The 26634-nt window shown below is 36.6% G+C and overlaps 1 protein-coding gene across 2 annotated transcripts; it reads left to right on the top strand.

Annotated features, from left to right (window-relative positions):
- The first annotated feature begins 3214 nt into the window (after positions 1–3214).
- LOC135703961 (GTP-binding protein Di-Ras2) lies at positions 3215–16803 on the top strand. Of its 2 annotated transcripts, none has more exons than XM_065225317.1 (5): positions 3215–3554; positions 3678–3955; positions 15521–15681; positions 15786–15873; positions 15932–16803. In XM_065225317.1, exons 1-5 carry the CDS (start codon positions 3384–3386, stop codon positions 16011–16013), a joined length of 780 nt encoding a protein of 259 aa, XP_065081389.1. In that variant the 5' UTR covers positions 3215–3383; the 3' UTR covers positions 16014–16803. The 2 variants fall into 2 exon arrangements, with proteins under 2 accessions (XP_065081389.1, XP_065081388.1); XM_065225316.1 differs by having other exon boundaries at positions 15756–15873.
- The last annotated feature ends 9831 nt before the right edge of the window (positions 16804–26634 follow it).

The raw sequence follows: 26634 nt of genomic DNA, 5'->3' as shown, positions 1-26634 counted from the left end.
ATTAACATAGTTTAAGACTTTGAGAAACATCACCCTTTGAATAAATAAAAAAAAAACTCGGAAACGAAATTTTTGAGATTTTTTTTTTTATTTTGACATTGCTCAATAGTGCAAACATTATCATGCATACGGTATTTGGCTAAGACTGAAATCGTAGTACGAAAAATTTCTTCAAACAAACAGTGTTGAACTTAGCAGAACCTAATGAAAACTCATGTATCTAGTAGCTTAAAGGCATACTTTTCGACTGAAAATGTTTTAGCTTGCCGTTTTTGATCGGTTTATAATTATTTCCGATGGAAAATTACCTATTTTTATGATAAAATATTGAATAGCTTTTACAGGTGTTATTATAGCACCCTAATTTAATCTAAGAAAATGCGTGATTGAATTGTGTTCACACTTTTCTTCAACAAATGATGCTGCTAAAAAAGGCTTCGAAAAAGTTCCAACAAAAATCAATTTTTCTTGGGTTTTTATAAAAAAAAAAACAATAATTAGCACATCACAAACTCAATATAAGTTGGTAGTATCAGCTAAGCTGCTAGTATTAGCATTACCTACCACTTTGATGGAGACACACTCTTTTAAACATGTTTAGGAAATTTAAATTCTCCTAGGGAGATAAATTATAATTTTACTAACTACAGAAGAAAGCTTTTGAAGAATCTACCAACTTCTCTCAAGCAACTATCCTTCTAAAATAACGTTTATAGGGGAAATGTCTCTTATGTTGGCCTATGGATCTAAGATTGGGCCCATCGCTAAAAATCTGCTATTTATCAATTTTATCTAGATGAACGCGTTATTGGGACGTTAATAATGGATATTTTTGGTTGCTATTGACAATTTAGTCGATTGCTGAATTTATGTATGGACCCAAATTAGGAACAATTAGGCCGACATTACCTACATTTCCCCTACTCCTCAAATAAAAAACGCACGTTGATAGGTTTGAGCCACTGCGGGCCGTCAACGATGATGGAATCGACGTTCTTTCAACGCTGGATCCACGAAGTACCTAAACGGGATCACCAATGGATCGGCAGCGATTATGAAGTCATCGACAGGTTATTTTTTATATGAAATATTTTTTTTTCTCTGTTCGGGACATAAATCTACTGCGACCAGTTATTTGATCTATTGTCCTTTTTTTTTTTTTTTTCCTCTGTTCGGGACATAAAACCACTGCGACCAGTAATTTGATCTATTGTAGTATATCCCGTGTCCTTAGTTTAGTGCATGTCGTATTACTCCATCACTATTGAGAAATGATGAAGCATTCGATTTTTTTTACAGTTGTCATTCTCGCATTTATCGCAAGGATCCGACTATAATTGAAAGGTCCCGCTATTTATACCCTTCGGAGTGTTGGAACACCCTCCAAAGGCGCGCTCCTTTGTCAATCAAAATTGGATCTCTTAGCAACAAAAACAAGCAATGACACCGATAATGACCATGCATCAGAACCCTAGTCTTAACCACTTCAAACTAGGGAACAATGAATAGAAGATTTGGAATCACATAGGTGAAGACTAACTCATTTTTTCCTTGTTTCAAGATCATCCTCGGTCAAGGCAACCCGGGGACTTGTCACTATCAACAAGGCATAAAAAGTAACAAGGACTAAGATGTGTTCCTTTGATTACTGAAAAATCCTGTTTCCCTAGTCTGAAGTAGACAAGACTAGGAATCGGTGGTAGATCTTACATCCCGTAACGTACCACGAAAAGGTGATCTACCCACGTTACGGGGGTTTAGTGCATGTTGTATTACTCCATCACTATTGAGAAATGAAGAAGTAATCGGTTTTGATACAGTTGTGATTCTTGCCTTTATCGCAAGGATCCGACTTTAATTGTTAAGACCCGCTCTTTATACCCTTTGGAGTGTTGGAACACCCTCCAAAGGCGTCCCTTTTGCAGTCAAAAACGGATTCCTTAGTAACAAAAGCAAGCAATAACACCGATAATGACCATGCATCAGAATCCTAGTCTTAACCACTTCAAACTAGAGAACAGCGACTAAAAGATGAGGTATCACGTAGATGATAAATAACAAGCAAACTCCCCAAGTAACCAACTAATAACCATTTTTGCAATATAAAGCTGATATACGGCTGATATAAGGTTTGGAAGCCCTATATTAACCTTATACTGCAAAAAGAGCAATTAGCGTGCTATTACCGGGCTTGGTGGTTACTTGGATCATTTTTTCTTTGTTTCAAGATCATCCTCGGTGAACAAAGCCGAGTCTTGTCACTATCAACAACTATCAAAGTAAAAAAGGACTTAGATGTGTTCCTTTGATTACAAAACAATTCTGTTCCCCTAGTTTAAAGTAGTTCGGACCAGGCTTCGGTGGTAGATCTTAATGCCATTAACGTGCCACAAAAAGGTAATCTACCAAGCGTTACTGGGCAACATTAACATTGACGAATCATTATACTTCACAGTTTGCATTCAGTGTACATCTGCAAGTGAATAGAGTAATGTGGGGCAAAAGTTCGTATTGAGGCTTTTCAAAAATATCGTATCTGAAACTCAACATTTCAACAGTTGTGAAAGGTCTTTTGGAGACAGGGTTTCACAAAAAAATATTGCAAGTAATTGGTGTCTTTATCGATAAGTTGGAGGAATTGAATTATTTTGAGGTGAATAATTACGAAACTACATCAGCGCTCATGAATTTGCATTGCAGACGATACCGCTGACGATATCTATTAACAACTCTGGTCAGGACGCTGTAATAGTAGGACAAAAACTCGAGGCAGTATAAAAAAGATCGATTCTAGCCCGAACCCATGTAAAAAGTAAAATACGCTTAAAAACCATAAATTATTCTAAATAAATATGATTGAATATGATTGAAGTATATTTTTATTTGTTTGGGGAGCGTAGCGACAAGCAAGCATCTTGAAGCTTAAGAGATCATTTTCCACAAATAAAGATGCATTTGCCTAAACTAATGCAGCATTTTTTGCAAAGAAAAAGACGATATACTAACTTGCATAAATTGGGCGTTTTTAAAGGTTTACTGAGCATTTGCGTTTTTAAAATGAACAAAATGCCTAGTTTGTATAATGACTTTTCGATGCACTTCTTACGTTTGCACTTTTAATTATGATGAAATTTGGCTTAGAAAGTTATCAACATCAATTGATAAAGTAATGAAATAGAGTAACATAGCATAACTTAAAATTATATAGAGACATAAAAGAGAACGTCATACCATGAGCGGTCCAGAATAGTGCAGCTTATAAAAAAGGAAGTTAATTAGTTCAAACCAGCAACTACCATATGTGGTCGGCTCTAGTTTTGTGCTCTAGCAGTTTACAATAAGTTCATCTGTGCACACTATCCTACTTTTCTACTACAATCTAAATGAAAATGTCTGACTTTGAGCGGATAAGACTGGTGATCCTTGGTGGTGCCGGCGTGGGAAAAAGCTGCATTATAAAACGCTTCCTCTTCAAAACTTACTCAGACAAGTACAGACCAACCGTGGAGGATCTGTACAATCGAGAGTACGACCTAGGCGCAGTGACGTTGAAGGTAGGTTACTGCCACAATCTGTATGACAAAGCTTTATACGTTCAATAGGAATTTAGGAAGGTGCACTGATTTTCTTTTTTTCTCTCCTTCATATATCTGTATATTAATTGAATTGAAAAAAAGGTTGACATACTTGACACATCTGGGGAGATGCAATTTCCGGCAATGAGGAGACTATCGATTGCTACCGCCCACGCATTTCTGTTGGTTTACGCAAGTACATCCGAGCTGAGCCTGGGATGTGTGAAGCAATGTTTCGAAGAAATCCGGGAACAACGAGCTGACTTTCAAGACATCCCAATGGTGATTGTAGGCAACAAAAGCGATCTCAGCAGCACGCATCGTGAGGTACGCATCGAAGATGTATCCGAGTGGGTGTTCTGTGAGCTGCCAAAGCTAAAGTAAGTAGAAATTTATTATGTCAATCATCATTTATATTTTTTCTGATTTTTGATTGTTTGGGAAATATGTTAGAGTATATCTAGCGGACCTAATTGCGATGTTTTATTCTCTTCATCGATTTTCTCTAGGAATAAATAAACAAATTACACAATTCTCCGATGTTTTTCCCATTACACTGATGTAAAAGGTTGTAATGGCTAGTAAAAGCAACAGAAAATGTACCGATTAATTTTTATCCAGCAGAATTATTAACAATTGAAGAGAATCCATAATTGCAGACACAATGATTTAGTCTGATTGAAAAACTGTGAACAGCAAAGTAGAAGGAAATTAATTGGGCTTTTCGTTAAACATGCTTCCAAGATTGAACACTCACGAATAACATCTCAAAAGGGCAAAAATACTCTAATTATGCGATTAGTGAATTTTAACCTACGAGTATCTCGAAAATAACAACTTTGGGCAGTTTAAGCACTAAGAGCATTTTTGTTGCAAATTCAATATTAACACTATTTCAAAGATATTCGATAACTGTAGGTATTATTTTGGAAAATAGTACTTTTTCAATAATGAATAACTTTTTTGTTTATGAATTGCTCAGCAAATACACATCGTCAGTGAGTAGGACTATAGTAAATCTAAACTACAATATAAATATAAAAAAAATGCATTTAGGGTAATTTAATTTTTTTTTGTAAATAATAAAAAAATATACATTGTATATTTTTTCTTGAAAGTCACAATACTTGTCCGCAACATCGCGAAAGACACCATCTCGATCAAACAAATCGTTCGCGAGATATATGTTTTTCTATTTATGCGAATATTTTTTTTGCATAAGCCCTTTTCAAATGTTAATCGTGTAGAATACTAGGGAACCAAATATGTAAAATGGCATGTTGGACAGTAACAAACAACTGTGCAAAGTATCAACATAACCGTACAAGATCGATCAAAAAATTAAAAAAAAAATCGGCATTTGAAATGGAACTGCTGTTTAACCTTTTACCTTCACATGAGCTATGTCGCATGGGCTGCTTGTCATGAAAAAAGGAAGAATATTATATTATTATTGCTTTCCACTTCTGACATAGCTTTATCTTTCGGTTCGTTGATCGCTTGTCATTTTGTTATTTGGAGATATTTTTGATTCACTATAACCCAACAAACATTGAATGTTTAATAAGAGCTTATTCAGGCAAAAACAAGCTTCTTCAGCTAAAAAATAGCTTATTCAGCTGTTGATCAACTAAAATTGTTTGTTGGGAAGGATTGATGTTAAACTTGGGGTTGTTGCACTGGTTATTGTCCTACTCGGATTGATGTTGGAATTTGAGGCCTTTGCATATGTCCGAAGTAAGGGCCTAAAAATATACCCTTTTCGATCAACCATTCCAACGGATTGCGCGAAACGAAAATTCAATGGATATCGGACTACTTATGGAACGTCATCCATCCTCATCGGGTATTCGATGAACCCAATCCAGGCGAAATGGATACTGAGAATGGGCAGCAGAATTTTCAGTCAGGTCAGTAATGGGGTGTTTACATCTATGCTGGTGCTTGTGTACTAGAACTGCACTAAAAAAGTCAGCATAATGTAAACAGGGCGTCAGTATCTACCAGCATGAGATTTCAGGAGCAACTGAAATTCCCCAACAAACATTTTAAGCTTTATAAGCTATCTTTTCCAGCGTACTGTAAAGTAGCTGAAAAAAAGGCTTTAAGTGTAGCTATTGAAGACGCTATTGTTTTGAAAAGCGTTTCTTCAGCATTTTCACAACAATAATTAAATTCGTCAGTCATACTAAATAACAGAAGCCAATAAAAGCTAATATCACATCTACACACATGTTAATCAACTTGAATATATTACTCATTTGATGGCTTTAACATAACTAACAACTCTTACTGAATAGGATGAACATCAAAAGTGCTCCTTCAACTACTATATTATATAGACTGTACTCAGCTAATAAACTGTATTAGCACTTCTTTGGAAGCATTTTTACAATCAACTAGGTTTATTTTTAGATTTGTGAAGTTTTACAGCTTTTTCTCCTTTCCTGTTGTAAAGCTGAATAAACTAGTCGAGAAATGTGTTCTTCGTTAAAGCTAATCTTATTCTTGGTTTTCAGAACGAGCAGAGATTTTTGAACCGCGATTTCAGAAACCCTGGGGCACCCCTGCGGTGGAAGACATTCTATCTTTTAGTTTTTAAGAATTCAGTACCAACATTTCAAAAGGACGAAACTGACAAATGTAAACAAACTGAGTTTTTTTTTATAGAAATGGACAGCAAGTGATGCAATACTATGAACAATTTCACAAAATTTTACAAAAAAGCATGTCACCTTAAATTTTTTTTGATGCGTTTATTTTTCCAGGCTCATTTGCCGTAGCTTTGCGGAGCATAACATAGTCTCGTAGCCATTGGAAACCCCAGAGATTGGAAACCCCAGAACCCGATTCGGTTATGTTGTATTCGCGGTTCCAAATTAAAGATCATGAATCGTGTCCATGAATCGTCACAAACGGAAAACCAGCTGCTGGGTCAATTCGCTGCTATCGACGTACAATAGGTCCAGCTGATTTCTGATGGACGAAACAAATATAAAACCAACGCAATCAGCATCATTTCCTTGATCCTTTGTATGGCACCACTTAGAAGCAATTTCTTACTGAAAAGTACCCGCACACTCCGGCCTCCGTTTGATTTAGTATGTTCAGTTTCTATGATTTTTGCACGTTCATTACCGCTGGGAGATAAAATTAAAACTGTCTGTCAGAAATAACCACGCTCGATTAGCAGAGTTAATCGATAACTTTCCATCTGTCAAATTTTAACCATAAGTTAAAATAATCCACCAAATCGTTCAGTGCCTTAGAATGCTATTTAATTATGGTGCCGGAACTTTCAAGTTGTTATAACGACTTAAAAATTAGGCTGCTTAGAATGCTATAGATCACCTTCAACGAAGCTGCTTAACCTTTAAAAGCCTTTTATCTAATCTTTTATGTACTTAGGTAGTCAAATCTAAACACGCGGTGTGAGTACTATTTTATGCTACGATCGCTACACTGGTGTATTATCCTGCTCATTTTTTTTTTGTTTTAAAAGCGTAGCGACGGGCAATTGAAAAAAAGTTAAGTAAGCATCAAAAATGCTTCTTTTTAATATTACGTTTATATTTTTTCTCAAAAATGCGTGTTTGATCTTTCAGATCGCTAATGCTTGGTTTTCCAAATCAAGACTCACTCACGTGTTAGAACCAAGCTTTCAATTCTATGTGAGTATGGAAACATAAAACGCTATCTTGCACAGATTCACACTTGACTGAACAGAGAAAACATTCGTAAACGACCTGTTAGAAAGTTTTATTACTTTTCCTGTGAACTGCATGCTGACAACCTACGTGCAAATAAAAGTTAGACGATGTAAAATGACTACCTCTCTACAAATGAACCTGACTGTGACTACCCCAATAATGCTTTTGGTGACATATAAAATGGTGATTATTTACTATGCAACTTGCAACAACGGGGTACTTTATGGTGGTTTAGGATGAAGAACGAGATCAAAAGGTTGAACAAAATATGAAAGGAAAATTCAATTCATGCTTATACGTAGCGTATTATGACGACCCAGTAGACGACAGAAACAGGGAATCATTTACACACTTTGTAATTTCCTCTTCCTCATGCCGAAATTACTAACGCTTCAGTGCGTCAGAAAAATGTGAATACTGTAGCACAAGTTTCCTCTTCGACTGGGAAAAACTAAACGAGCAGCCGCAACCATGCTGAAGAAACTTGGTCAAAAGCTTTTCTGCTTCCTTTATCAGAAGAAATCAATTTGCACATTTACATACTTTCGTGGGTCACCAGAGTGAAAATGGAGGCAACGTTGTGGAAGGAAAGTGGTTTGAGTAGTTGAAAACTAGAAAATTTAAAATATGGGTGTGCGATTGCCCATGCATTTTTTTTTATTTACAGTAGAAAACAAGAGAGAGGCGGTATTAAAATTTCTCAAAAACGTCCACGTGGCTAGTATTTGCACACTTTTTGCTAATGCATACAGTTGGAATAAAATTGAATTTAAATTAGTATTAGTGTTTTGGTATCTGCATTTGACGTGTTAGGGATTCGCTTTTAGTTCGTCTTTCTACACTTCATGACATGACACATGAAGATAAGCAAGTAGCTGATTTGTTGATTTTGGCCATAAAGTTTGAATTTGTTTTTGATAGATAACTATTTATAAAACAATTATAATTATAATGCCAGCCAAAGCTCACATCAAATCCGATTTAAATGGCACATTAGTAACACAAATCCCGTCATATATAACAAAGTTTTAATCGTTTAGAACATCATGCTACTTTTTTCTTGTTCTATCCACTAATTATTACACAAAAATTAAATAATGTGTTGTCTAAAATTCCATCATACAAACATTGTTTTCCTAGACCTGCCGCAGCAAGTCTTTTTTAATTAATCGGCACGCATGTCATAAGACAAAAAGGACTAAGCCAGTGGTGTTCACCCAAAGACCCATGCTGAGTAAATTTGTGCGGCCCGTGGATTGCTTTTAGTTCATGGACAACATGCCGCCCGTGAACTGGCAAATAATTTAATAAATAAATAATAATGTTCAAACTTCAGAGTTATAAAATGTTATAATAGTTTTCGACAAGAACAATGTTATCAACATAGACTTATAAATAACATGTTGTAACTGCTCAGTCTGAACAAAGCATAAGATGCTTTATGTACTTTGGGATTTCATAATATTTATTCTGCTGCTATAAATATGTGAAAGCTTTGTCATAGCAATCAGTACACGGCGGCGTTTTTTTTTTTATAAAATAATGTCAGGAACATAGCGAATATATGAAAAACAATTTTGTACACCCCAAAATCCTTCACATCAATGAAATATTCTTTCTATAATGAAAATACTGTCAACTCTCCGTAAGAATTATTACCAATTTCAGTAAATTTTACCAAATTTGTAGCAGCTGATCAGTTCCGAAATTTTTTTGAATTTCAAATCATTAGTTTTAACATTCCGAACACGATGCCTCCGGTAAAATGTATAGCAAAAAACTTACAATGTCTTCAAAATTCATATCACAGCCATTTGTTGACGATTTTGAAATCTATTGTTGTCATTTAAAACTACATACTCTAAAGATTCATTCCGTATCAAGAGATTTAAAATCTATTGATAAATTGCTGAGCAATGATTTTTCAAACATTACCAATTTGCCGTTACACATTTTACTGGAGGCATCGTGATCGGAGTGTTAAAGTTTCAAACAATGACAAGATATGAATAGTTGAATTGGAATAGAAATGATGTGTTCACCAAACGTTAAGCTACTGAAAGATCGGCAAACAAATAACGGAAGTCGGTAATAATTTCTGATTGTTTAAAGAAAATGTCAAATTATAGGATGGTAAATTTCAAAACTTTGTGTGAAAAAAGTGTCTACTGTCTGGATTTCTATCGAGTTAGGGAGAGTTGACAGCACCAACATGTCAAAATAATTTGATTAAAATAGGATTTAAACATCTGGAAAATAGTAAAACTGAGTATTGCCCGCACTTTACGCAGAAATTAGCAATATGACCCACTACATGCCTTCACCTGAGCACCACTGGACTAAGCTATCAATATTTCAACCAGCAACCACATAACAGGTGAAATCGATCTATCTTATCTTCAGCCAACATCAGCAATAAAGGAATGTAATAAGCGGTTTCCTTTTCCGCTAGTTAAAAAGGGTAGTGGTGGAAGCAAGTAACAAGCTTTCGTCAGTTATTATTAATTAAATACAAATTTCATTACGCTTGTCATTTTATATCTAGATACACAGTCAAGAGGATGATTACATCCGAATATTTCTCGTTTGTGAAAACAAATATGAGCAGTAAGTTAACGTAATCCTGTTTTTGTAAGCCTAGCTAATAACAACGAAGTTAAATTTTCTGATGTTTTTTAAACAAATTGTTTGTGCAACATTACGGCAGAATGAACCAGAAACTTTAAAACAATGGAAAAATACGTAATTATTGTTGGCTAGCCAGCAAAAAAAAAAAGTTGTTGTGTCGATAAACATGAGCGTAATTCGAATGCATGAGAAATAATTCCGTTCGCCAGCGCCGTTGTTGATAATTCCAATGAACTTGTCTCAAACAGAGCCCATTCAACACGACAGCTACATTTCCATGAGAACCGATATTAAATTCCTGTGACACTGTGACCCCTCAAACTACATACAACGTTTTGCTCTATAGGTGTCCAATTAGATGAATCCAATTTGCTGGCCGTCACGACCAAAGCCGACGCAATTAAAATTCGATTAGTACTTTTTTCAAACATGAAAATTGTAAATTTACATAGCTTGACACACACATATATTCTTCATACGGTCTTGCTATGTACACGTGTTTGAACAGAGCAGAAAGGAATATGTATTTTCGTGGGTGATGGAACTACGACCGTGCATTGAAAAGCTTTTTTTTTTGTTGCCCTTCTCTGCGGACATAGTGTTCTAGCCTGAAGTTGATCCATCACATCACGTATTCTCTAGAACAAAGAATCACATAACATTCTATCCAGGTGATAAGGTTTTTATGACAAAGAGTTTTGTACCGATAAAACTAAGTTAGTTGCTAAAATAGATAACATTTATGCAATGTTCAGGCTTGGGCTACACAGCTAATAAATATTAATATCCATCAACGGCATATTTCATTATGTAATCGATAGCTGACGTACTAAAAGCCCAGTGCACAATATTCTAACTTAAATTGCTTACACCTTTCCAACGAAACCGACTGTAAAATGCAACATAATTTCTGTAATAAATCCAATGCACTTCAGCCAAGTCGAAGATACGATGGCATATTACATCTGTAAAGAGGCAAACATTTAACCATGAAATATAACCATGAAATGATAATTAAATTACCTAAAATTCTAAAGTTGCCAGATAGATGTCGGCAATGGATGGCAATCGATGTCCGTCGGTGATTGGCACTAGATTGCGAAACAGAGACCGACGTTAAATAAAGGAATGAAGAATGAAAGAAGATGAAATCAAATTTTGGGTTTTCATTTTGCTGTACATTTGTAAATCAAAAATATGTTGTTGGGGTTTTGTTTTCATTGCCTTAGCAAAACATCAAATTGAATACTTACTTATTTTGTTATCAATAAGAAAAATGTGCATCAAATTAAGTTTTCAGTTTGCTCTCACTGATAGCAGAATTAATTTCAATGTGATGTCACAGAAAGATTTTACTGCTCTCAATTTTGATATTTTAATCGATAAAATGACCAAAACGACAGCAACCTGAGTATCATTATCAGCGACATCACAACACCAAATTTAGTTTTCAATTTGATCTCAGACTTTGCTCGGGTAAGCTGATTGTAACTACCTGATTTGACAATCATAGGATGCATTTAGGTTTATATTGTACTGTTAAGAATAATCACAGTGATAACTCACTTCCGCATATAGTAACGGCTTCCGTTTCAACTTACCCCGCATTTCAACTTATCACGGTCTCACACACATGATGTATCAACTATTCTGTAATATCTGGGGCACCGCGACTTTTCCGGCTGACTGGATGCAGGGTGTCTTAGTGAAGGTTCCTAAGAATCTTACTGTTTGCGATAACTGGCGAAGCATCATGTTACTGTGTATTGTTCTCAAAGTTCTGAATCGGATACAGTAGAAGATTTACGCGACTCTCCGGCGGCAGCAGGCAGGATTGCGTGCCAGAAGATATTGTGTTAACCATATTGTCGCGCTCCGCATCATCCTGACTACGAAAAAGCTTTCGAGCAACTCAATCACGAAAATCTGTGGGATGCCCTGACACGCAAAGGAGTCCCGTATATAATCGTCAACCTCATCAAAGCGTAGTACGAGGCTTTCACATGTAGAGTCCTGCATAACGGAGCCTTGTCTGACCCTATTCGGGTAGTGCCAGGTGTGAGGCAAGGATGTATACTATCACCGCTACTGTTCCTCATGGTAATCAAAGAGATCATGGTAGGTATAATTGACCGTGGAATGCTTTGGCAGCATATCGCTATGGAGCATTGATTTGACTGATGATGTTGCGCTATTAACACAACGGCGCTCTGATATGCAGAGTAAGCTTAACGACCTAGCCGAACGCTCCTCTGCGGCGGGTCTCACCATCAACGTCAACAATACAAAATCGTTGGATGTAAACACGGACAACTCTTCCAACTTTACGGTAGCGGGACAAGCAGTGGAGAAAGTCGAAAGTGTCCAATATCTTTGCAACCAGATATCGTGAGATGGTGGGACCAAGAACGACATAAGTGCACGAATCAAAAAGACTAGGGTTGCTTTTGCTAGTTTACGAAATGTATGGAAATCTACCAGATAAGTCAACGCACCAATTCAAACGTGAAATCTGTGTTGTTATGCGCCAGCGAGACATGGTGTGCATCAGCGGAGAACACCAAAATACTGCAGGTCTTACTCAACCGATGCCTGTGGTATATAATTCGTGCCTGGTGGCCTCACAACTGGATGTCGAATGCTGAGCTCCATTGGCGATGTCATCAGGAACCGATATCAACAGACATTGGAGAACGTAAGTGGAGGTAGGTCGGTCACATACTACAAAGAGGCGGAAACGAAATCTACAAGCAAGCGCCGGATTGGAACCCGGCAGAACATCGCAGCAGAGGCCGACCCAAGAGATCATAGTAGTGGAGCCTCAACAAGGAAATAAAAAAAATCGATGTTCCCGCATATTAACTTACGCTTTCATATTGATGTACCCCAATCAGCATCCTTGCGGTGATAGATGCAGCGTGAGAAAATATGACAATGAGAGAGAATGAGAGCAAAAGAGAAAGAGGGGGGGTAGCCCTAAAAGAAAATTAATTATATCTCTTTAGAGTTAAGGTGTAGAAACCTGGTGTCTTCCAAAAATGTTCATAAAATCAACTGCTCTACAACTTTATCAAAAGACATGGACCCGTTATCTCGTAACTGAAAAAAGTTAAAATTTGGATGTGTAATACAAGCATGCTTAACATGCACAGTTGTACACACCAACTGCTCATTTGTTGATAGCTTTTCACTCAGTTTTTGAAATTTGTTTCTCTTTAAAGTATTTGATAGATTAGGATAATAGTTTACTATCCAGTTTTCCACGTTCGGCAATGGTGGCCTGTTGGTATGAATAAATGTATCCTGCATCCTGGTTTTTGACACTAACTGGAGGTAAAGCTCTCTAGAGCTTTTTGACGTTTATTCGGCGCACACTACTGCACCATTTAAATTGAACGAGTGCAAGCAAGAGGGAAACAGATTAGTGGTGAAACAAACCATGCATTCATCCATGTGTGCTAGATAGAGAATGACGATTAAACGTTAAAAAGATCTACAGAGGTAAAGGGCGTAAGTTGTTCCATTTTTCGCTGTTCTTGAGAGATGGAAAGGAAGAATGAATGAATGACGTCAATACCATCCTAAAATGCCTTAAACTATCGTATGCGGGCGACCTAAAACTCTACTTCGTGATAAAAGAACCTAGTGATGCCATTTTATTGCAGCAACCATTGAAAGTCTTCGCTAAGTGGTGTCGTATTAATCACATGTCACTGAATGTCTCGAAATGCTCTGTAATTTCCTTTGGCCGCAAGTGTTCGCTTCTTCGCCATGACTACACTCTGACGGGCATAACTTTGAAACGTGAATCGACTATCAAGGATCTGGGAATACTGATCGACTCTAAGCTCTGCTTCAAGGATCATGTTCCATACGTAGTATCCAAAGCTTCCTCACAACTCGGGTTTATATTCCGCTTCGCCAAAAAATTCAAAGATGTATACTGCCCAAAAGCATTATACTGTTCGTTGGTGCGACCATTGGCGTATCTAGAAAAATTTATCTGGGGAGGCCTAGGGGGCGGCTGTAGCTTTTTTTTATAACCTAAACTACGGTTAAATAAAAACTCGCAAAGATGCTATTTAATCAAATTGCGTCAAGCCAACTAGTTGTGGGTTTTTTTATGTAACCAATAATATGACATTGGGGCTTACTATTATTTTAATGGTTAAACAAATTTGATTATATTTATTTCATAACAACGATTGGGACCTCTACGCTATTTTCATAACTTCTCCTAGTTCCTTGTTTCTACAATTTTTCTGAAGATCTATGAAGCTCCTGGAATTTCTACTAAGTTTCTTCAATTTCTACAATGTTTCCTGACCTTCTTAGAAGTCCTTGATGTTTTACGAAGCTCTCAGAAGATGAAGAAAATTCCCCCTGGGCACAGGCCAATTTGTAGAGCCTTATGGAATATTAAATATAGATATAATATAATTTCTCAAAACTGATTCTTCTAGTCCAGAGCATAAAAAAGTAGTCAAATTACAGGATAAAAAAAAATGTTTTTTTCCTTGATTTGTTTTTCTTCGATCTTGTTTTCCGTGCTGAGCACCAACACTTGGACCTTACCTATCGACCCATTAACTCATGCACCGGGGACCAACGGCTTTACTTCCCTTCCGAAGGAAGGCGTGATCAGAGATGTTATTCCTCAGAACATCCCGGCGGCGCCGACTGGGATTGAACCCAGACCCATTGGGGTGAGAAAGCAGTCACGCTTACCACTACACCACCGGCGAAATGTTTTATGAATCGCAATCGAAGATTTCTTGAGGAATTCACACTTCAAACACGTTTTTACCTTGAAATTTTGCTAAATAACCAAAAGCGCGTGCTTGGCTGTGCAACAATTTACCCTATTTCGAAATGCGTTTTCATGTTTATTTTACTTAAAAATAGTCTGTATTTTGTTAAGGGATGAAAGTTTGAAGCACAGTAGATATGATTGCTGTCTGCAACCTCAAGTAATCCGTGGGTATTCGGTCCCCTGTTCTACTAACTTGAATACAAAGTATGAACAGGAAAATACGAGATGTAATTTTTCATGTTAATTCTCATGTGAAATTAATCAAACATTTTCCATAAATGCATTAACTCAGAGTAACTCTGCAGCCCTAGACAACCAAAAACATACCAAATGGATGATTGGTAACCAATTTATTTTTCTTCTTGCATACAGTCTTGCCCCACCCTAGCTAGGACTGAAAAGGGCCTGTCCATATACCACGTGGACAGTAAATGTTCGTACATTTTTTTTATTATTTGGATTATTGCCCACGTTGGGATATAGGGTCTAGAACCACTCGAGAACTGTCCACGTGGAATGTGGACAGCCCGTAAAGTTGAATTTTATTACAGAAGTTTAGATGATGCCGGGGCTCCTTTTACCGAAAATTCATTTATTTCAAAAGAGCTGCTTAGTATTTACCTGGCTGCTGTATCAATTAGTGCTGCTGATGTCGTTATCATTAATGTTCTATTACATTAGAAAAATCCTGACATTCAAAAGTAATGATGGCGAAAACATCTCGTCCTGATTAAAGCTCTTGTCGTACATGCTTGCTTTTTTGCTCTCATTATTTTCTTTTTCTTCGTTTGCAGGGTGAAGGTGATGGAATGTTCTGCGAAAGACGACGTCAATATAACCGACATTTTTAAAACATTTCTCTCGTTGTCCCGTATTATTCCGGCCAACGGAAACAGTGACACAACCTCAGGGTTGAAGAGACGCTCGTCGGCTTATGTTAGTGCCAGTAGTAAAGGTGAGTAGAAGTTTATTTCCCGTACATTTTCTATGACTTTCCTGATTATGTTTGATTGACTTTGTTGCCAACAGCTAAATCTAGACTTGGAAGTCCGTCCATAGGTTGTGAAAAAACTAAAGAATCGTCATTTTTGGCAGCTGGTAGTAGTGAACCATCAACGAGCGATCCAAAGTCCAAACCCAGATCAAGGTATGACCTTTTCTTTAGGAAGTAATCATAACGATTAATTAAACATTTATATTCTCAGGTCTTTAATTCGAAGATCGTCCAGAAAAACCAAGCAACAAATACAAAATGCATCTGGCACAGACGACTGCAATATACAGTAATTTAAATGTTGGTGCTGCTGTAGCCAGATATGTGCTGAAGAACAAAGCGGATTAATACATAGTCGAATAGATACATTAGTTTGATTTAGTGCTTTCGGTTTATATTTGTTGGTATTTGATAATCAAAACTGTATTTTATGGAGATTATTGCAAAACATTCAATAATCGATGCGAAGTGAATTGTGATCCATACTAAATTATATTAATTAAAAAGACAAAGGATTTAAATCCTACAAGGGATTTGACAAAAAATCGTAGCTTACTTATAATAAATCATAACATCGCTGATGAAACATAACGTTGAAGGTAGCGCAGATTACAAAGTGGACCTATGGTGGTAGATGAACAAGAAATGGATACATTTTTTATGTATGTGTGATGCAAGTCTTCGAAAGTCGGTATCAAAATACATGAAGCAGTAAATTAATAGGTACAATAGTCAATGACAGAGGACATTATTCTTTGACGCGTTTGTAATAAAATCTCCAAAAGTGAGGCGATAATATGTGACAAAAGCACATTGGAAATAATTTATACGTTAGGTGGAGCATTGAAAATCGAAACAATATTCGTAGATAGGAGCATGTTGTTGAAATTAAAACTTGTTGATCAAAAGTAATTGTAAGCAGTAGATTGCAGCCATTGATTTGTGTAGCTAGATTATTGTCTCTATCGGGGAGAGTGAAGTTGCCATACCTAGCCTGCGTATATTCCATCGATTGTTTGCTGCCTAAATAAAATCGCATATCAGTACCATCAGATTTGATCTCGAGAAAATGGAAGACGAAAATATGAAGTACATTTCCCATGTAAGCATTTGAAAATGTAAATGAGTAAATTTATAAATGAACTTTCCGTGAAAAATCAATTGTATTAATCATGGCATGTTTTATTAAATCAGGAAAAAATGATGAGAACTTAAAAAGTAGAACTTTAACTTGACCTGTGAAGGATTAAATATCAGGATGGGACTGATATGCGGCTACTTTTTTAATGGGGCAAACTAACTTGATGCAGTTTTCATATTGCTCATGATCCTTTATTTAATCACACAATATGAAAGTAGGGCATAGTGGTGTTAGCTCAACATTTAGAAAAATCCATATGTTACTGATTGACAGTTGTTGGCAGTTTTTTCATGATATTTACCATCTTTTCGCCATAAATGTGAATCACACTTAGCTCATACATCGGGAGACTTTTAACTTTTTTAAAGAGTCTAAGAATTCTTCCCTGTAATTACTTTTACCAGTAGGTGTAGACAAGGTTGATTAATACACGATCATGAATTTATGAACTTAAATTGTCCTCAAAATAACGTACGCAAGCGAAACGTATCAGCATATAACATAAGTGGAGCGACTAATATCATTTCAGGGGAAACATGTCAGAAGTGTATAACTCAAAACGTAAACAATGACTTTCTCTTGCATGACCACACATCCACGGAATCTACACCAGCTCATAGAACAAACATTTCTCTGTCAGATGATTTAGTTAGGTTTAGTGGGTGTGTTGTCATTCGTAAGAAATCGACGATCTAAGTCATTGTTTACGGTTCGAGTTAGACCCTTCTGACATGTTTCCCCTGATTTTTGGTTTTGCAGTGTACACTGAAAAAAGTTTTCACATAGGAACGCACATAATATTTTTCCAATAACAAATTTTTTGATTTTTATCTGAATATCACATAACATAATAAATTCTCTGTGAATAATCATATATACTTCATTGAACACATAAGATGCATGTGATTTAGTAGTTCAATTTTCAATTATGGGGTTATATGAAAGTTATGTGAAATTCACATAGATATTTTCCACTGGCTATGTGATTTATTTTATGAGTGTAGCCACACCAGTACTGTGGCGCCAACAAGTCAATGGCAGCTCAACATAATTTATTTGTAAGCAAACGAACACCCCATGTCTACACCCTGAATTATTTTTGACTACCATTTTGCACTTAACTAGAACTAATAGAGATAGAAAATATGTATCTTTTGTAAAGTTGCTTCATATAATTTGTTCTACAACATTGTCAAACATTGTGCTGGTCTATTTCAAATAACTGAAAAGTTGATATTTTGAGCTCAATAATCATCTGAAATAAATATGCCAGTCATCTGGTTCCCAAGATAGAGCCGGCACATGTTATACGTGACTTGAGATCAGAAGCGACCTGAAACGTGTCAAACACATTATGCGACTCATCAAAACACATGAGAATTAAAAAATAAGACCAATGGTGGCCATATTAAGTGCCTAAGATTGCATTGACCCAACCCGGATATGTTCCGAATGCCCATGGGGTAATGATCATTTTCTGACTCAGGCCAAAACCCATGATGAGACACATCAAATCACATGCCCACACACTACAAAAAAACGTATGTAAAATTCGGTTATCTGAGCCCGACACATGCAAGGGGTCGTTTTAACATAAAAATCCAGTTCTCACTGGAGAAACTTGATCAAATTTTTCCTTCTACCTGGAAAAATCTCAGGGATCAGATGAAATTGGTTTAATCTTGCTGACTATAGTGCAAGTTTAGGATTAGTCTGTTTTGAGTATGAGTATGAGCATGATTAACTGCCCGCGGATGCTACTCTGTTATTGCCAGATCAGCTGTAATTACACAGAGAACCAATAGACGATGCTTGGGACTAGCATTCATCCTCAATATGTAAAATCTGGTGATCTCAAACTAGGCAATACCCGAATGCAGGTCAAGAAAGGAAAAGGGAAGGAATGTGTTGGTTTGATACCCGCTATGTTGAAAGCCGAGAAATAAATAAATAAATGGATAAAAGGGTTGGGTTTGCGGCACGATTCGTTTTGGTAAACGATAAGCTGAATTGATGTCCTAACGATCCTATAACACGAAGGAGCTTGGGATTGAACCCACGATCTTCTACTCAGCAAAAACGTTTGGCACTAGGCAAACGAGCTCCTTTTATTACAACACACCAATGATCGATTTGTTGTTACCCTAATGTATACACATTAACAAATAAATCGATTAACGAACATGGAATGTGGAGGTGCTTGAAATTAAACTCATGATGTTCTACTCAGTAAACAAAAATGGTCGCTCTAAGGCCACCAAGCCCCTCATATCACATCATATAAGCTACGATCGCGTTGTTGTTGCAACCATTCGAAACCGACCCCGACGCTGACATTGATGACGATGTAAAATTTCACAAAACACGCGATAATCAAGTGATGTTACTATAAGTATTATAATAGGACCTGGGATTTATTCAAACTAAAACTCGACAGTGGAGACCTTTACACAAGAATAAGCCTCTATAGGGATGTTAATTATGTCACGCAAATTTGGCCCATTTTCAACCCTCCCTCCCCCCTTTGTCACATTTTTTGTATGAACCTTAATTTTTTTGTATGGCTCGTCACAGTTTTCAAAACCCCCCCTCCACCCTTAATGTGTGACATAATTAATGTACGACCGATGCTATTTTAAACCTGGAGATAAAAAAAAACTACGAAAAAGCGCTTATGCTTCATTAAATTCTACTTTTATGCGACGTTTGTTGTTTCCATGTGGTCCTTACATAAGAAGGGACGAGAATCCATAAAACTTTAATATTTTTGATGATTTTACCAACGCACAAATATTGCACATCTTTTAAGCTATCTCGACCAAGCTCTATTGTGTTTTGAAACGACTGTTTTCTCCTTCATATTTCATATATTGGCCCTTATTACCAATGTCACTTCACGGTAAAGTGACAACTCATCACTCACGGTGAAGTGATTCCCAATTGATTTACACGGCAATCACTTCACCGTGAGTGACAACTGGTCACTTCACTTCGTTTTCACCGTGAAGTGACACCCGTAATAAGGGTCATGATCGCGCACGGGAGGACCCTACTGCGTTGTGATCAGTATATAAAATAAAACAACACCGATTGCTTTGCCGTCCTGCCATGGCGGAGGCATACGAGACACTAATTTATTGTTGCTTTGTTTTGTATATTGTAGTGGTACAGTGGGTAGGGTAGTTAGCACATACAGATGGCCTTGCACAAACAGGTCATTATACGTCAAACTACCGCATCAAAACTACCAAATCACTCAATCAAACACGACCCACCGTGACTAAACAGTGATAATTTTATCACTGTTTTCATGAAATAAACGTTCTCCCCAAACCCAGTCTTCATAATCGAATACCATTTGTGCTGCTTGAATCTGAAAAGTTATAAAACAGCGTTGCTTTTGTGCCTCAACTCATTTTCGCTTCGGACGGCGGGTGAGCAGGTAGCAACAGCAGTAGCAGCATCAGTAGGAAGGCAGCGGTTCTTGTCAAGCGCGCACCGTTCGAGTTTTCCATCTCGAACCTTGCGCGTCGTTCCCGTCGAGATCACTGGCTGGTAGCGCCGTTGCCTTGATGGTGCAAGCGCTCCGAAATTAATCAACCTCCTTGTCTGAGTGATAACGATCCCGCGTTCTACAAATCTCGATTACTTTTTCGAAAGGACATATCAGCTTTTAAACAACGCATACTAACACCACTATATCAGGTAGAGGAAAATTTCCCCTATCCGTTGGTAATGTTAGCATGTGTGCGTGAGATACCAATAACGCCAAATCGACGATCAAATGCGTTTACAAAAGCTGATACGTCCCTTCGAAAAAGTAATCAAGAAATACTTCCAATTGCCGAGTTGAATTTAACTCGTGTTTTTAAACCTGACATTTCGTAAGCAATTTTAAATGTTCGAAAATCCCAAAAAATTATCGGTTTTCAAACAGAGCTCAGCCACTATTGCCAAAATTTAACTTCTAGTCGGGAAGAAATAACCCAGCTCGGATAGCAGGGTTATGCGATAGCTCATCTGTCATTTTTAACCAAGCATTAAATTTAATCGCCAATTGGGTCACAGCCTTGGAAGTCAAATAAGGCATAAATGACGTAGATTTTTTTTTTGACCAATTAACCCCCCTTCCCCCTGGTAGCGTGTTTTGATATACTTAATACATGGCCAGTCGCAACTTCTGAAACCCCTCTCTCCCTTAACTACAACGTTATTTATGAAAGTTCCCTAAGCATTGCGCAACAGTGAAATCAGTGCCATGTCTCAGAAATGTTCCTAATTTAATATTCAGGAAGGGCTCAGGGTTATCAAAACTACAGATAAATCTGTATATCTACAGATTTGTCAGAGTTTTTAAAACTAAGATTCTGTATGCACAGATTACAGATTTTTAGGATTTAAACAGATTACAAAGATTTTTAAAATATGATCAAACATTAAAAAAAATGAAACTTGAGATGTTTAAAAACAAAACATTTTTTAGCTTAAGTGAAGTTTTATCATCACCAACTTTTTATATTTAAACATGGTTTTTTGCGGTTAGAAAAGGAGAATGAGAACTGTCATGGTATTCTTTTTTGTCAAGCCATAAGCTATTTATGAACATATATTTTAATTTATTTTTTGCCTTTATAATAAATATAGCTCAATCTCTTTTCAAATGACATTTTTTAAGGATTCAATTAATAAATTATCAACACAGATATCATCACAGATTTTCCGAAGAAAAAAAACTAAGATGAAAAGATTTGTTTGGACAAAAACACAGATTTCCTTTTGATAACCCTGGTAGCACAAACGAAGTGACAGACTAACTGGCGAAGAAATCCATTAAAATAATGTGGTTCGCTGTAATAGAATTTTCTTAGAAGCTTGTGCCATCAGCCACTAGATGGGCTAGTATTTTTGTTTTGATATGAACATAGTTGATTTTGTGTGCAATATGATCTTTGACAGTGTGCAAAGAGTGTATCATTTTGTAATTTTTTTATGCATTTCAGTTTAGAGTAGAGTGAAAGAGATAGAACCAAAACATTCTAGTACATTTAATGTTGCCATGTGGTACAATCCATTAGTAGTATTGCCATGTGGTACAATCCAGTAGTAGTGGTGTTGCCTTGTGGTACACTGAAAAATTGCAATAGCAGGTGCGTCACCAAAGTTTTCGAGTAGCTCCGTCTGTCACTTCGTTTGTGCTGGTAGGGCTTCCTCAGAACGCAATAAAAAGCACACAAAAACGGGTTTGACATATATGTGAAATTTCGGTGTTGATCGTGAATATCTCGCGATCAGAACATTTTAGCTTGAAATCCCTCCATTTAATTCTCGGTACATCTTTTATCTACCGATTGAATTAAAAAAATACTAAATATTGTTTTTTTTTAAAGATTTCGTGCGTTTGTGAACGCACATACATTATTTTGCATTAGAAAACGGGGTGTTTCTGTGGAGGAAAAACAATAGGAATTCCCTACACAGATTACAGATTTCTGTACCAAGCACTAACATTATCAGGCGTTAGCTCTATTTATGCTTTTAGATTAGCTATGGATTTTTTGCTGATATGGGCGAGGCATAGCAAGCCGTTCAATTGCATAATTATCAACGTAGGAGGGACTTACAATGCTATTCTCTTAAGGCCCACGCACATTAGATCCGGATCGGACGCGTTGCGGCAAAGTGAGAGCTAAATCTATTGTCTAACTGTCAAATTTACGTCAACGCAACTGTCAAATTTACGTAAACAATGGCTTCTCTCGATGATTTCTAGGTATTCAAGATACGTTCGCGTAAACCAACATAACGATCTGGTAGGAAGACTTCCCCTACCCGATGATGAAGATTTTCTAGAAATAATCGAGGGAAGTCATTGTTTACAAAAGCTTTTCTGCCCTAATTCCAGCTCTATCTAGAAATAGAGGCAGTGCTAGGTACTGAAATTCGACAGTGAGGGTTGAAAAGGGCCTACTTGCAATGATCGATTCTCCTCATCTATTTTCTCTTTACATTGCTATAAGGCTCTCCACGAGATAGTAGCGATCAGCTAACTTTTTGTTTACCAAGAACTTTTGACAGATCACAGTTGAACTGACAGTTCACTCTCATATGAATTACTGCTTTGTTTATGTTAACATTCAGCACCATTAACACCAGATCACTCAAACACTCTTGATTTATAGCTGTCAGTTCCACTGGGAAACGTCTCTTGGATCACCTTATAGCTAAGCGGAACAATTCAAGCTGAACATTGCATTATGTCCTAAGTAACATTGACCGATGCCCCGTAACGTGGGTAGATCACCATTTCGTGGTACGTTACGGCATGTAAGATCTACCACCGATTCCTAGTGTTGACTACTTCAAACCTGGGAGGGAGAAGCAGATAGCACACACGGAATTCATTGTATACTTGTTCTTCTTGTCATGAAAATTTGTGCCGTTGTCAAAACAGGCGTAGCAAAATAGCGTGTTTTACTTTGAGCGTGTAGTGATTGTTTGAGATTGTTCAGTGTGCAGTGATAAACTGTACTTTTCTGATTGTTATTTTACTATACCACTAGATGTTTTAACAAAACCTTGGCTAATGGTATCTTTCAATATTGATTTGTGTGTATTTTGAATGAATTAAAAAGAAACGGTGTCCCATTGAATAAAATAGCTGGAAACGAAAGTTTGTCACAAATTACTTTACGCAAGATTTCAATACCGCCTTGTGCATTCTTGTTCAACTGTAAAGGCCGGCGCACAATAGATACGTTTTCGGGTTTTTTGACAGATAATGCATGGGCTAACTGTCAAAAAACCTGAAAACGTATCTATTGTGCGCCGGCCTTAAGAAAAGCATCATAAAATTGCTTGGCTCCAAATGACAGCTCGTGACAGCAGTCGTCTGGCTGCATTTGACGTTCCATTTTTCTCTCTTCGCGACTCTCCCTCAGCTTCAAACTAGGGGAACAGGATTTTTCAGTAATCAAAGGAACAAATCTTAGGCCTTGTAACTTGTTATGCCTTGTAGATAGTTAAAGTCCTCGGGTTCCTGGTCAAGGATGATCTTGAAACATAGAAAAAATTAGTTAGTTAGTCTTCACCTATGTGATTCCTAATCTTCTATTCGTTGTTCCCTAGTTGAAGTGGTTAATACTAGGGTTCTGATGCATGGTCATTATTGGTGTCATTGCTTATTACGTAACGAATAAGGAATCCAAATTTGACTGACTAAGTGGCGCGCCTTTGAAGGGTGTTCCAACACTCCGAAGGAGCGAGACCTTTCAATTGGGTTGTTTAGAAGTATTGAGGTAAATACATATTCGGTATCTGCATTAAAAATGGAACCGAAATACAAAATTTCATCAATTTTGGTAAACTGGAACTATTTTAAATAAGCACAATTACATTAGCAAAAATCACCATCTTAACGCTCCTTGGTGGAACTTTGTATGGGTGCGAGCTGTCAACGAATAGATTTAGTGTCAACGATCAAAAATATAAATCTTGATTTAAAAATCGAGATGAATGGCTATGGGATCAATAAAACTATCGTTGTGCTCAGGAAACGAAGCTTACCAGATGATGTATAAAAATCGGTATATCTTTCAACGTTAAACAACCCAATTAGAATTGATTCCTTGCAATGAAGACAAGAATGACAACTGTATCAAAACCGAATACTTCATTATTTCTCAATAGTGATGGAGTAATACCAACAATCAATACGAAACTAACGATTTTAAATTGGCTCACCACTTTAGTAGCCTATTGGTCCCAAGCAAACGATTAACGTACCCTATTCTAGTTGAAATTCTATTACTACACTATGTTTGTTTTGATTCGCTATGAAAGTTTGACAGATAACATCAGGGGTGTGTAGATTCATGCAGAACATGCAGGGGTGAGTGAAATAGCTTGGGACTGCTTGGGACCGTTGTTCTGGTACTGAGTGAGCCAAAAATAATAATGATTTTCTTCGGGACCCAGTGGTCTTAGAGTTACCTCTATGGTAATACCATAGAGGCAACTCTAAAACCAAAAGATCCCGAAGAAATGTGTTCAACTTTTTGGCTCAGCTCTGGTACTATCTTCGGTCCCAAGCTAATCGATGCACCCCTCGAAACATAGGAAAATCCATGAACCCATCATTTTGTCTGACAAACTTTCATAGGGAATAAAAACAAACATAGTGTAGTACTAGAATTTCTACTAGAATGGGATACGCTTATAGATGTACTTGGGACCAATAGGCTAGTCAAGTAGTGAGTCAATTTAAAATCGTTAGATTCCACCGGTTGGTAATACCTTGGCTTTACTTACTATGCTATCTGAGGCCCATCAAAGGCTCTCAATGTTCAAGATTATCGATTACAATAATTTAAAATACTTACTTTTATTTGAACAGCTCTCTACCCTAAAGGATGACTGTTTAGAAAAGTTCTCAAAATACGCCTACGAAGTTTGTGGACAGCCCACCAGAGAATCTAACGAAGAATTCACATCTGTTATAATCAATTTGGCCGATTCATGTATGATAGCATTTAATAAATTCAATTTTTGAATTAAGAGTTTTAATATAGAGTATCACATATGTTATGTGCTAGTAAAAACTCAAAATTTTCTAAAAAATTTGAAGTACTCAATACTAAGTTTAAAGATTGAATTTTGAGTAACTTTATTCAATTTCTGTTGCTTTTCTAGTTACGTAATTCATCGAATACCGGATGGTTCATTAATCCAGATGTTGTATGTCTACGTTGCAAAATGATAAACATGTGTAATGATTCTGAACGATACTCAAGGACCACAAAAATATCAATAATTGAAATCATCGTGGGCGTCCAGATTTGTGGGCTATGTGTCAAAATTTCAAGCATCATTTTCAATACTTTTTTCTATTTTTTTTTAAAGTAAAATATAAATTTTGAGTAAATTTACTTGTTACGATAATAAATGAAATTTTACTCAGTTTTCAATCGGTTTCAAAGGCCATGCAATACCTGAATATACGCAATTAGTAATGGCCTATTTTAGGTTTTTTTCCCCTAGATTGTTGGGCAGCGATAAATAAAATCCCCGATAGTTAATAAGGCAACAGGTACAGTTACGGTAAAAGGTGTTTGTGGAAGCAATAATTTGAAACAAGTATGCTCACGATAGGGCAGGGAGTTTGAACAGGCGATGCAAATTGTTGACATTTAAATCCAACCTCAATGTGAACCTTGCAAGACGTAAACCAGCACACCCCTGTTCAGCAGTTTACTATTCAAAGATAACAAGAGTTATTAAAACCAATCCATCCATTGTTAGAAAAAAAATAATAATGTTGATTTATTCTTTGACAGAGAAATGTAGCTAAATCTACCAACAACGCACGAAGCACACCAGCCACAAATGAATAGTCAAAATAACTTTCCTAGGATCAGTATTATCCATGAGCTCAAATCACAAAAACAAATCATCAAAGTATAATGCTTGTGTATATTGATCAATTTATATCAACGTTGATATCGTTATTTTAATTAAGTGTTTTTATTTTGAATTATTTACACAATCTGTTTTTAATTTAATAAACCATAAAAACTAACGTAGAGCTCCGGGACCATTTATGAATCAATATTGCATTTTGTCTTTCTATCGCTTTATATTTGTTGCAGTTAATTAAATATCATTCGCTATACATACATGTTACAAGATATATTAAATTAACGCATGGTGTTTTTTTTTAAATAACCATAAAACAAACAAATTGGCATTCTCGAAACCTTCATCATTCGAAAGAGGAG

This window comes from Ochlerotatus camptorhynchus, unplaced genomic scaffold, assembly GCF_037179485.1.
Source record: "Ochlerotatus camptorhynchus isolate MF236.1 unplaced genomic scaffold, CSIRO-AGI_Acam_v1.1 ptg000226l, whole genome shotgun sequence".
Classification (NCBI taxonomy): Eukaryota; Metazoa; Arthropoda; class Insecta; order Diptera; family Culicidae; genus Ochlerotatus; species Ochlerotatus camptorhynchus.
This window is presented reverse-complemented; position numbering and strand designations above follow the sequence as displayed.